Source organism: Nomascus leucogenys, chromosome 2, assembly GCF_006542625.1.
Source record: "Nomascus leucogenys isolate Asia chromosome 2, Asia_NLE_v1, whole genome shotgun sequence".
In the NCBI taxonomy this organism is placed as follows: domain Eukaryota; kingdom Metazoa; phylum Chordata; class Mammalia; order Primates; family Hylobatidae; genus Nomascus; species Nomascus leucogenys.
The window spans coordinates 76,652,613-76,665,431 of record NC_044382.1 but is presented as its reverse complement, the minus strand read 5'-3'; the positions used below and the strand labels follow the sequence as shown (position 1 = coordinate 76,665,431).

The 12,819-nt window shown below is 54.5% G+C and overlaps 1 protein-coding gene and 1 long non-coding RNA gene across 4 annotated transcripts in view; one reads left to right on the top strand and one right to left on the bottom strand.

Moving 5' to 3' along the window:
• Window positions 1–12,819, bottom strand: part of ATP2A1 (ATPase sarcoplasmic/endoplasmic reticulum Ca2+ transporting 1) — a 26,205-nt gene extending 13,386 nt beyond the window's left edge. For 2 of the 3 annotated variants that reach the window (XM_012505488.2, XM_030799253.1), the window contains exons 1-9: window positions 12,524–12,819; window positions 12,192–12,209; window positions 11,725–11,807; window positions 10,298–10,402; window positions 8,742–8,880; window positions 6,679–6,759; window positions 3,754–3,839; window positions 3,306–3,603; window positions 2,091–2,257 (exon numbers count right to left, since the gene is read on the bottom strand). In XM_012505488.2, coding sequence (XP_012360942.2) covers window positions 2,091–2,257; window positions 3,306–3,603; window positions 3,754–3,839; window positions 6,679–6,759; window positions 8,742–8,880; window positions 10,298–10,402; window positions 11,725–11,807; window positions 12,192–12,209; window positions 12,524–12,641 — 1,095 coding nt within the window. In that variant the 5' untranslated portion in view covers window positions 12,642–12,819. Of the gene's footprint in view, window positions 1–2,090; window positions 2,258–3,305; window positions 3,604–3,753; window positions 3,840–6,678; window positions 6,760–8,741; window positions 8,881–10,297; window positions 10,403–11,214; window positions 11,267–11,724; window positions 11,808–12,191; window positions 12,210–12,523 lie in introns of those variants that run through there. The other variant, XM_030799259.1, reaches the window with a different exon arrangement.
• On the top strand, window positions 11,388–12,354 carry LOC105739458. Its single transcript, XR_004026849.1, has 2 exons — window positions 11,388–11,766; window positions 12,204–12,354. It is a non-coding gene; the product is annotated as an uncharacterized LOC105739458 (long non-coding RNA).

The window sequence follows — 12,819 nt, the reverse complement described above, 5'->3', positions numbered from 1 at the left end:
TGGGATTACAGATGTGAGCCACCGTGCCCAGCTTCCTATGTATTTTTAAAACAGAATCCTGGCCGGGCGCAGTGGCTCACTCCTGTAATCCCAGCACTTTGGGAGGCTGAGGCGGGCAGATCACTTGAGGTCAGGAGTTAAGAGACCAGCCTGGTCAACATGGCGAAACCCCATCTGTACTAAAAATACAAAAATTAGCTGGGCGTGATGGTGCATGCCTGTAGTCCCAGCTACTCGGGAGGCTGAGGAAGGAGAATCACTTGAACCTGGGAGGTGGAGGTTGTAGTGAGCCGAGATTGGGCCACTGCACTCTAGCCTGGGTAACAGAGTGAGACTCCATCTCAAAAAAATAAAAATAAAAAATAAAAATAAAAAACAGAATCCTGTTTTGTTCATTTATTTTTTAACTTTCTATTTTATCTTTTAAAAGATGGGGTCTCACTGTGTTGCCCAGGCTAGTCTAAACTCCTGGGCTCAAGTGATCCTTCCGCCTCAGCCTCCCAAAGTGCTAGGATTACAGGCGTGAGCTACCATACCTGGCCCTATTTTATTTTATTTTTTTGTGTGTGAGACAGGGTCTTGCTGTGTCGTGCAGGCTGGAGTGCAGTGGTGTGATCACAGCTCACTGTAGCTTTGACTTCCTGGCTCAAGCAATCCTCTGGGTTCAAGTGATTTTCCCCTGCCTCAGCCACCTGAGTAGCTGGGACTACAAGTGTGCACCACCACATCAGGCTAATTTTTTTTTTTTTTTGGTAGAGATGGACTCTCACTATGTTGCTTAGGCTGGTCTCAAACTCCTGGGCTCAATTGATCCTCCCACCTTGGCCTCCCGAAGAGATTACAGACGTGAGCCACCACCCCTGGCTTATTTTATTTTATTTCATTTCATTTCATTTTAAGACAGAGTCTTACTCCGTTGCCCAGGCTAGAGTGCAATGGCGCAATCTCAGCTCACTGCAACTTCTGCCTCCAAGGTTGAAGCGATTTTCCTGCCTCAGCCTCCCCAGTATCTGGGATTACCGGCACGCACCACCATGCCCGGCTAATTTTTGTATTTTTAGTAGAGATGGAGTTTCACCATGTTGGCCAGGCTCATCTTGAACTCCTGACCTCGTGATCTGCCTACCTTGGCCTCCCAAAGTGTTGAGATTACAGGCGTGAGCCATTGCACCTGGCCTGTTTTATTTTATTAATATACATTTGAAATATTATCCTGAGAAGAGCTCAACTGCAAAGGGGTGTGAGGCACAGAAAATATTAAGAGCCCTGCTTCAGGAAATGCTGTTCACGGTCGGTGTTGGCAGTCTGGCTGGGCCCTGTCATGAGTGACCATTCTGGAGAGCCATCTACTTCACAGGCAGAAGCTCTGGGGCCACACAGACTTGGGTTTGAAGCTCAACTCTGTTATTTATTAACTGTGCATCTTGGGGGAAGTCATTTGATCTCTCAGAGCCTTTTTCCTCCTCTAAAAAAGGAAGTTAGGCTGGGTGCTGTGGCTCACACCTATAATCCTAGCACTTTGGGAAGCGAACAGGGGCACATCACTTGAGGCCAGGAGTTCAAGACCAGCCTGGCCAACATGGCGAACCCTGTCTGTATTAAAAGTGCAAAAACATTAGCCAGGTGTGGTGGCAGGCACCTGTAGTCCCAGCTACTAGGGAGGCGAGGCAGATGAATCGCCTGAACCCGGGAGGCAGAGGTTGCAGTGAGCCAAGATCACACCACTGCACTCCAGCCTGGGTGACAGAGTGAGACTCTGTCTGAAAATAATAATAATAATAATTTTTTTAATTTAAAAAAATGAAGATAATGAGACCATCCTCTGAATGGGCTATTGTGAGGGATGAGAGACGATGTGTGGCAGTGCCTGGTGCATGGATGGTGGTCAGAGTGAGCTGTCTGGCTGGGGCACAAGGGTCTTCTCTGATCCCGTTCATGGCAGACGGGATGGCGTTCTACTGCCCTTTGAGCATTTTGCAGGCCCAGATGAGAAGCCAGCAGTGATGAGGGGAGACCTCTATCTTTGGAGGGCCCATTTAACCCCCACGGGCAGCCTTCTGACTGAGCACGCTGCCCACACTGCTCCTGACCTTGCAGACAGACATCTGGTTGGTGGTGAGGGTGCCTGTCTTGTCGGAACAGATGACAGAGGTGCAGCCCAGGGTCTCTACAGAGGGCAAGCTCCTTACAATGGCGTTCTTCTTTGCCATCCGACGGGTACCCAGGGCCAGGCAGGTGGTGATGACTGCAGGAAGACCTGTGGGGAGGGAGGGAGGACGTAAGGGAACCTGCAAGGGGATGGAGGGTGTGGTCTGTAGTCTGCTAAATAGTAGCCCCCAGCTGGGCACGTTGGTGCACACCTGTAATCCTAGCACTTTGGGAGGCTGAGGCGGGAGGATCACTTGAGGCCAGGAGTTTGAGACCAGCCTAGGCAACACAGTGAGACTCCTCTGAAAATATTTAAAAATTAGCTGGGCATGGTGGTGATTGCCTGTGGTACCAGTTACCCGGAAGGCTGGGACAAGAGGATTGTTTGAATCCAGGAGTTCGAGATTACAGTGAGTTATGATTGTGCTACCATACTCCAGCCTGGGCAACAAGAGTGAGATCTTGTCTCTATTAAACAAACAAACAAACAATGATGGTCCCTAAAGATACCAGATCCTAATCCCTGGAGCCTGTAAATGTTACCTTACTTGGAAAAGGGGTCTTTGGGCCAGGCGTGCTGGCTCATGCCTGTAACCCCAGCACTTTGGGAGGCTGAGGCGGGTGGATTGCTTGAGCTCAGGAGTTCGAGACCAGCCTGGCCAACATGGTGAAACCCTGTCTCTACTGAAAACACAAAAATTAGCCAGGCATGGTGGCGTGCACCTGTAATCCCAGCTACTTGGGAGGCAGAGGCAGGAGAATCACTTGAACCCAGGAGGCAGAGGTTGCATTGAGCAAGGCCAGGTGCAGTGGCTCACACCTGTAATCCCAGCACTTTGGGAGGCCGAGGCAGGCAGATCACGAGGTCAGGAGATTGAGACCATCCTGGCTAACACGGCGAAACCCCATATCACTAAAAATACAAAAAAATTAGCCAGGTGTGGCGGCATGCGCCTGTAGTCCCAGCTGCTAGGGAGGCTGAGGCAGGAGAATGGCGTGAACCCGGGAGGCAGACTTTGCAGTGAGCCAAGATCACGCCACTGCACTCCAGCCTGGGTGACAGAGCAAGACTCCATCTCAAAAAAAAAAAAAGAAAAGAAAAGGGGTCTTTGCAGATGGGATTAGCAAATGCGAGGAGAAAAGAAAGGCTTTCGTACCTTCGGGGATGGCAGCCACAGCCAAGGCCACGGCAATCTTAAAGTAGTAGATGGCCCCGCGGAACCAGGAGCCCCCATGGACAGGGTCGTTGAAGTGGCCAATGTTGATAAGCCAGACAGCCACACAGATGAGGGAGATGACCTTGGAGAGCTGCTCCCCAAACTCATCCAGCTTCTGCTGCAAGGGGGTCTTGTCCTGTTCTGTGGCAGCCATTTGGTCTCGGATCTTCCCAATCTCGGTGCTTACGCCGGTGGTGGCCACGATGCCCAAGGCCTTGCCAGCTGCAATGTTGGTGCCCTGGGAAGGGAAAGAGAAGGCAGGGAATCAGGCAAGAGGTGACCTTCATGCCACATCTCCCCACACCATCTCTTCTCACACGCCATGTTTCTCTCCAACCCGGGCACCTGGCTTGACTGAGTGTGTGACAGCTGGTCCCAGATTGCTCACCGAGAAAAGCATGTTCTTCTTGTCCTGGTTGACAGCTCGGGGGTCAGGAACGGGCTCTGTGTGCTTGATGACAGATACAGACTCGCCTGTGGAGAAGGGGCCAAGGGGTTTTCGGATGATATCATGTCCTTCTCCCAGGCTTCCCGCGCCTCTCTCCCTGCTCAGCAGGACAGCTCCTGGTAAGGACCAAGTAGCCATCCTGGGGGATGTCTGGACTCTGGAAGAAGCCACTGAAGGCAGCTAGGAAGTCCATTGTTCCTTTTTTTTTTTTTGAGACAGAGTTGCGGTCTTGTCACCCAGGCTAGAGTGCAGTGTCAAGATCTCAGCTTGCTGCAACCTCCCGGATTCAGGCAATACTCCTGCCTCGGCCGGGCGCGGTGGCTCACGCTTGTAATCCCAGACTTTGGGAGGCCGAGGCGGGCGGATCACAAGGTCACGAGATCGAGACCACGGTGAAACCCGTCTCTACTAAAAAAAATACAAAAAATTAGCCGGGTGGTGGCGGGCGCCTGTAGTCCCAGCTACTCGGAGAGGCTGAGGCAGGAGAATGGCGTGAACCCGGGAGGCGGAGCTTGCAGTGAGCCGAGATTGCGCCACTGCACTCCAGCCTGGGTGAAAGAGCAAGACTCTATCTCAAAAAAAAAAAAAAAAAAAAAAAAAAAAAAAAAAAAAAAAAAATACTCCTGCCTCAGCCTCCCAAGTAGCTGGGATTACAGGTACATGCTGTCACACCTGGCTAATTTTTTTTTTTTTTTTTTTGTATTTTTAGTAGAGACGGGGGTCTCACCACATTGGCCAGGCTGGTCTTGAACTCCTGACCTCAAGTGATCCGCCCACAGCCTCCCAAAGTGCTGGGATTATAGGCCACCGTGCCCGGCCAGAAGTCCACTGCTCTTAAAAAGACCTTGACCCAAGCCCCAGCTTGACCACTAACAAGCTGTGTTTGATCACCTAACTTCCATGTGCTCGCTCCTCTGTAAAATGGGGACAAGGACATGTACACTGCAAAACAATGTCTTGGGTGAAAATCAAATAAGTGGACATATTTGGAGCCACACTTTTAACTGTCAAGCATGTTTCTGGGAGGAAGGGGGACCTACCCTTACGACCATGCCTCCCTCACCCTAAGAGCAGGGGCTCAGGAGCAAGCCTGGGCCAGCCTAGCCCTTGCCCCCTGGGACCATGGGGAATGTTTTCTGCCTCTTCTTCACTTCTCCCTGCCAGTGCAGAAACAGAAGCAGCTATGGTGGATTTATAGAGACAGGGTCTTGCTCTGTTGCCCAGGCTGGAATGCAGTGGTGTGATCATAGCTCACTCCAGCCTCAAACTCTTGGGTTCAAGTGATCCTCCCACCTCAGCCTCCCAAACAACTGGGACTACAGGTGTGCAGTACAATGCCCAGCTAATTTTTTAAAAAATTTTATAGAGATGGGGTCTTGCTCTGTTGTCCATGCTGGACTGCCATGGTAATCATAGCTCACTGTGGCCTCAAGCTTCTGGGCTTTGGCAATCCTCCCACCTCAGCCTCCCAAGTAGCTGGGACTACAGGTGCACACCACCACACCCAGCTAATTAAAAAAAAATTTTTTTTATAGAGATGGGGTCTCGCTGTGTTGCTGAGGCTGGTCTGAAACTCCTGACCTCAAGTAATTCTCCTGCCTCAGCCTCCCAAAGCACTGGGATTACAGGTATAAGCCACCACGCCCAGCCTAGCAGCCATGGTTTTTAGTGTATCTGAACCCCCTATTTTGTCCTAGAATCTCATGGCCCCTCCCTGGAGGATTTTTGAGGAGGCTGAAGGAGACAGGACAGTTCTTGAGGTGTGTGTGGCCCTATGTCCATGTGGAAGGGGTGGGCTGGCGGCTATCTAGCGAGTGGGCAACAGCATCCAGCCTTCTCCCACTACCTGGCCCGTTTCAGGCTTGGGACAGAATGGAAATGTCAAGCAGGTTGGGTGCAATGGGTGGCTCACACCTGTAATCCCAGCACTTTGGGAGGCTGAGGCGGGTGGATCATGAGGTCAGGAGTTCAAGACCAGCCTGGCCAAGATGGTAAAACCCTGTCTCTACTAAAAATACAAAAATTAGCCGGGTGTGATGGCGGAGGCCTGTAATTCCAACTACTCTGGAGGCCGAGACAGGGAATTGCTTGAAGCCGGGAGGCAGAGGTTGCAGTGAGTCGAAATCGTGCCACTGCATTCCAGCCTGGGTGACAGAGCAAGACTCCATCTCAAAAAAAAAAAAGAAAACGTCAAGCAGTGCTGCCACCGCCACAGCCACTACTAGCAAGCTATGGGGAGGCCCCAGTGCTGGGTTTTGTCTTTTTTTTTTGACATGGGGTCTTGCTCTTGTTGCCCATGCTGGAGTGCAATGACATGATCTTGGCTCACTGCAGCCTCAGTCTCCTGGGTTCATGCAATTCTACTGCATCAGCCTCCTGAGTAGCTGGGACTACAGGTGCCTGCCACCACGCCTGGCTAATTTTTGTATTTTTTGTATTTTTTGGTAGAGACGGGGTTTCACCATGTTGGCCAGGCTGGTCTCTAACTCCTGACCTCAGGTGATCCACCCACCTCGGCCTCCCAAAGTGCTGGGATTACAGGCATGAGCCACCTCGCACAGCCTTTTGTTTTTTATTTTGATAGAGACAGGGTGGCCCAGGATGGAGTGCAGTGGTGTGATCACAGCTCACTGCAGCCTTGACCTCCTGTACCCAGGTGATCCTCCTGCCTCAGCATCCTGAGTAGTCAGGACTACAGGCACTCAACAACATGCTCACCTAGTTTTTAAAATTTTTTTGTAGAGACAGGGTCTCTCTATGTTGCTCAGACAGTGAGGGTTCTCTGTCTTTCCACTCACCTCCCCCTTGTTGCCTCTTCCTCCCCACATCCCACCCCCATGCATCTTCCCACCCAGGCCAGCAGACCTGTCAGGATGGACTGGTCAACCCGCAGCGTGGTGGATTTGATGGCGAGGATTCGGATATCTGCAGGGACTTTGTCCCCCACTGTGGAGAGAGTAGGGAAGAGGGAGGTCACTTGGGAATAAAATTTTCTTCCTTCCTAAGAAAAACCCAATCTGTGTCTGACTCGTTCTCCTCATCCATCCTTCAGGTCTCAGGGAGGCTCCCAGGGCTTGCATCAGGCCCTCGGGATGAGCTCCTGAAGCTGGCAACCCCTCATCGTGACACCCATCCCTTCTGTCCCTGTGTCCATGGCGAGATGGAGTCTCGCTCTGTTGCTCAGGCTGGTCTTGAACTCCCACATCTCTTCCCACTGGCTGTGAGCCCTGAGAAGGGATGGGCAGGTGTACTGCTCAGCACATAGTACGTGCTCAATAAATGCCCACTGAATGACTGGAGGGGAAATTAGGGACAGTCCAGCTGTAGGACAAGAAGCTATAATTGAGATTGGGAGACAGGAGTGAGAAAGGCAAGGAGGAAAGGCAAGGAAAGAACTCAGGGAAAACGGTGCGTTAGAGAGAAGGGGTGTCGGGGTGAGAGAATGAAGTGGACAGCCAGGGAAGGCAGGGAGAAATGGGAAAATATGGAAATGAAGAAAATCGAGGGCAACCAAGAGGAACAGTGGAGGGCAAGACAGGAGAGGAGTGAGTGGAAGGTATGAGTGGGCAGGACTCAGGGCAGCGGGGGGCGCAGGGTGGTCATGGAGAGGACCACATATCAGGAACCTGACAGCCCAGTCTGAGCATTTCAGGGAGGCAGGGAGGCGGGGAGCCAGGGAGAGTGAGCTGGGGACATGGACAAGACAGGACGGGATGGGGCTGGAGAGAAGCGGGGGGTGGGCAGGAAACAGGTGTGGAAGAGTGGGGCGGGCAGCACAGGCTGGAGAGTGAATGGGTGGAGGTGAGGCCAGGGAGATGCACAGGTGGGCTGGCAGGCCATGGAAACCACCTTGTGGGGAGGCTGGAGAGGTGGATGCCTAGCCAGACTCAGAGACCTTAGGAGGAGGCTAAGAACCTCCCAGGCCACTGCCTAATTCCACACTGGTCCCACGGATGGTACTGGGGACAGGGTCCAATCGCTTTCCTTTCCCTCTGTTTCTAAGGCCCCCTCCTGTGCCAGAGGAAATGGACCGAGGAGGGAGGAGGGAGGTCGGGATAGAGTCGGGCGGGACACCCTGTCACCGAAGCCCGCGTGATATTTATAGACATTCATGGAGCTGACTTCATGCTGTCACGGTGGCAAGGCTGCCCTGTGATGGGGCGCCGGGGTCTTCAGCCTGCCCTCACTCCCTCTCCCCAGGCTCCCTGGGGTGGTGACTCGGGTGTCTGCTACAGGGAAGGAGGCCTCAGAAGAGCCATTCCCCCTGGCAGGGGCCTGGAGCTTCGGGAAGGCCTGCTCAGGGCAAATATAAAAACCGCTGAAGGGGGCAGAATCCCAGTAATCTTAGCCACCCGGCCCCCACTCCTCCCTGGCCAGGCATTAAGTGTCCCTTGCGCGGGCGGGGCCCTCCTTGAGCTCCCTCCTCCCCGGTCCCGTGCTCCGTGCCGGGCCTGAGTTTCCCTTACATGGTCGGGGGCTCGAGCCTTCAGCCTCCCTCCTCCCTTCTGCCGTCGCTCCTTCCCCTTTGAGAGGCCTCAAGGGCACAGAGAGGTCAAGACTGAAAGCTGACCAAGCTTGGGGTGGGTGGAAGGAGGGGGAAGCCAGGCCCCGGGAGGGGGTGGAGACGGGGCCATTGGCAGGGACTGGGTTCCACCTGTTGCCTGCGAGTGCGAGTGCAGGGTGAGAGGATGGGGAGCAGGGGGTCTGCCTGCAGCCTCAGGGACAGGACTGGCTGTTCCTGCTGAGACTCCACTGGGGAGGGGGGGCTGTGGCCAGAGTGGCCTGAGATGACCTTCTGAGGAGTCGGAAGGAGAAGCAGACTCCGCCATCCTCCTGGACACCCAGATCTGAGCCTGACCAGCCCCCGGCGTCTCCTAGTCCTCGGCCCCAAGGCCTCCCATCCTGGACCAGCCGTCCCTGTCACTCACCAGCCACCTCCACGATGTCCCCGGGGACGATGTCCCGAGCCTTGATCCTTTGCACTGACTTGCGGTCAGCCCGGTAGACCTTCCCCATCTCTGGCTCATACTCCTTCAGGGCCTCGATGGCATTCTCTGCGTTCCGCTCCTGAGGAGACGGTGGAGGAGGCAGGGTTATACACAGGAGGCAGAGTTATGGAGTTGCGGCTCCTGGCACAGGGGAGGCAACAAAACCCCACACGGGCAGGGGTGTGTGTATGTTGAGGAAACTGTCACCTACAGCTGAAAACAGGTGAGAGGGTTTTGGGGAGAGAATAAAAAAGAATCAAAGAAAATTAGGCCGGGCATGGTGACTCACGCCTGTAATCCCAACACTCTGGGAGGCTGAGGCAGGCCTCAGGTCAGGAGTTCGAGATCAGCTTGGACAACATGGTGAAACCCCGTCTCTATGAAAAGTACAAAAAAAAAAAAAAAAAAAAAAAAAAGAAGCCAGGCGTAGTGGCACGCACCTGTAATCCCAGCTACTTGGGAGGCTGAGGCACGAGAATCACCAGAACCTGGGAGGCAGAGATTGCAGTGAGATGAGATTACGCCACTGCACTCCAGCCTGGGCAACAGAACGAGACCCTATCTCAAAAAGAAAAATCTAAATAAAAAATCAAAGAAAATCAGAGGCTGCCCTGCAGATGCTGTCCTGGACCTGCGAGCACCACAGACACAGTGGCTCTGCTGTGCCTGTAACATTGGGGCAAAGAGAAAGTGCTATTTCTCTTTTTTTTTTTTGAGACCAGGTCTCACTCTGTTGCCCATGCTGGAGTGCAATGGCGCAATCTTGGCTCACTGCAACCTCCGCCTCCCCATTCAAGTGATTCTCCTGCCTCAGCCTCCTGAGTAGCTGGGATTACAGGCACCCGCCACCATGCCCAGCTAATTTTTTTGTATTTTTAGTAGAGATGGGGTTTTACCATGTTGGCCAGGCTACTCTTGAACTCCTGACCTCAACTGATCTGCCTGCCTCGACCTCCCAAAGTACGAAAGTGGCTATTTCTATCCTCAGTGTTCAAAAACCAGTGAGCACCAAAAAATGGCCTATAGCCTGACATTTCTTAAAACCAAAGCAAGGTAGCATTTGGGTTTTCACTTTGGAAACGACCTAAAAAACAAAACAAAACAAAAAAACCAGGAAGCAGAGGACAGGACATGTAGGGGGTGGTCAGGTCAGAGGAAGAAGGAAATCAAGCTAGCGTCTATTGAATTCCTACTGTGTGCCAGGCACATGCATCATCTTACTCAATTTCACACTGGATTGCTAGCCCCATTTTATGGATGAAGAAACTGAGGCTCAGAGGGATAAAGGAAGTTGCTCAGGGTCACATAGCCAGGAAGTGACAGTGGGTCACAGTCTCCCACCTCTTCCCCACACTCCATCCCATTCCAGACCAGGAGATAGGACAAGAGGAAGAGGCAAGTATGGGGGAGGTGATGGAGGAGGAGGAGACTGGAGGGAGGGTTGACCTCTCCTTCAGTGTTGGGACATGAAGGGGTAAGGAAGGGTCAAAGCTAACCTGCCAAACCCCCACGATGGCATTGGCAATGAGGATCAAGAGGATGACAAAAGGTTCAACAAAGGCCGTGATGGTCTCTTCACCTTCCTCAAACCAGGCCAGCACCTGGGGAGCAGGGGAAAGGAGAATGACAGGTAATGAGGCCCCAAAAGGGATGGAGAAAGGAAGTAGACCACTGCAGAGGGGAGAACTGTGCAGGAGCCAGCAGGAGGGCCGGGCACCGTGGGGGCGCTGTGGCCCCACATCCGTCTAAGGGTCGGTCCACCCACTGCAGGCCCTGCCACCGCCTTACTCAGCGGGATGGGCGCGCAGAGACTTGCACCACTTGGGGGATTAGCTGGGAATGCTTTCAGGTTTCCCTGACCAAGCTGCTGGCTTAGAAGCGAAGCTCAGGCCAACTCCCCGCATAGCCACATCCATCCCACGGGAGCCAAAACCCGAGAGGAAAAACCCTGTGGTCTTCGCAGGCGGTCTGGCCCCCGCAGCCCTCCCCCTCGCCCAAGGCAGGGAAGCTCCGGTTTCACGAGGGAGCCGGAGCGGGGATAGGGTTACGGGGCCTCCTGCGCGCGCCCCGCCCCAGCTGTTGCCACCGCCAGGCAGCAGGCAAATGTCAAGGAGCAAATCTGAGAAGGGAGAGGAGAGGCCCTGCCAGCTTGTGCTTAACGCGACGGGGCCTGCGTTCGGAGACCAAGGCACAGGGAGGCTTTCGTTGCCTCCAGAGTCCCCAGCAAGACTCACAGGCTGCGGAAGAACCTGCGACACGCAGATGGACTGCGGAGTGGGAGGTAGCCCCCAGGGCGGGAGAGGAGGCAGAGCCCTGGAGATGCCCTGCGGCGGTGGGGGTGCCTAGGGAGCGCGGGGAAGGGCTAAGGCCAGGCTGGGCGGGTGAGGCGAGGGATGCCAGTGACCTCCCTGACCGGGCGCGGGGCTCCTTTGAGTCATCCTCACACCGCCGCGCTTTCCCGCCACTAGGAGCGAGTCCTCCCCTCGACCAATCAGCGTCAGGCGGCCGGGGAGGGCGGGGCAGGGGCGCCGACGGGCGTGGGGATTGGTGGGGCGGCCGCCCGCCCGGGGCATGCCGGGAGTGGCAGTGGCCCCTGAGCTGCAGCCTGCATCGCGGCGGGACCCGGAGCCCGGAGTTCGAGGGGGTAACCCGAGCCCTCCAAGCTCTTGAAGCCGCGAGGGTGGCTTAGCTTCGGTGTTTTGGCTGAGAACACCCTTAAAGCTTAAAATAAAACCTGCCTGTGGGGTGCGGGGGAGTAGAGAGGAGGACGCGAATCACACCCGTTGCTGCCCCCCAGCCCTCCCCGTCTGTACAATGGGATGCTCGGGACTCGGACGGGAGGATCCAGTGACTGCGAGCCCTGGATTCGCCTGATCCCAGCCTCACACCCCCAGCCAGCCCCCAGAGACCCTCCCACACTTACGAAGGAAATGCATGCGGCCAGGAGGAGGATCCGCACCAGGAGGTCTTCAAACTGCTCTATCACCAGCTCCCACAGGGTCTTCCCTGGGGGAGGAGGCAAGGGGAGGGCCCCGGGTTAAGGTCTAGGGGGTGAAGGTCTGGGATGGAGCGCCCTGGACTCCGGCCTGCAGTGGGGAGGCTCTAGGGTGGTGGGCAGACCGCTTGGTGCCCAGAGAAGGGCTAAGAAGCTCGCCTGGAGTCCAGAAACAGACTCGGCAAAGTGGGGGGCAGTTCAAGGGTTGGATGCTTCAAGGAGAAAGTGCCTGGGAGACTTCTGTCCCGGACAGGACTCTAACCTTTAGGGAGGGAGATTTGCCTTTTGGGAAGGGGTATTTGCTCAAGGAATCTAAAGAGGCAGGGAGGAGGGAGTGGGACAGGGCGGGGTGGGGGGTGGTCATTTATGAGAGTTCAGGGATTTCAGTAACTTACCTTCCTCAGCAGGGAGCTCTACCCAGGAAAAAGAAGAAAAGGACAGATTCATTTGGGGTTCAGCCTCATGCCCCCTACACCCCAGACTTTGTGGCTAAGGTAAGAGAATCAGGCCACCTTGAGGTTCATCAAGGTCATCCCATTAAAACCTCCCAAATCTCTGGATCTCGGGACTCTGTTTTCTCAGTATCCTCTTCCCCCTGAGAGCATTGGACAACGGCCCAGCTCTTCCTTAAGAAACCCTGAAGGGAGAAACGCGTGCATGCGTGTGCGCGTGTTTTGGGGGTGCAGGAGGGCATTAATTACCAGCCTTTCTTCCAAGGGACACTTACCATTGGGGCCGTATTTCTCTAGATTCCGCTTAACTTGGTCCGGGGTGAGGCCCGTGGTCTCACTCACCCCAAAATAGGCCAAACATTCCTCCGTGGTTTTAGCATGAGCGGCCTCCATTGTGCTCCCTTCCTGGGGGCCGGGGCCGGTGTGTTCCTTCTGGGGGTTTCCCACTCGTGGGGGGTCTTCCTCAGTGTGTCCAACTGCCTGTCTGCCTGGGCTTCTTCTTCTTACTCTCCTGCCCCCTCCAGGTTTTTCTTCCCTCCACAAAGCTCTGACCCCCGTCCCACTTGAGCAG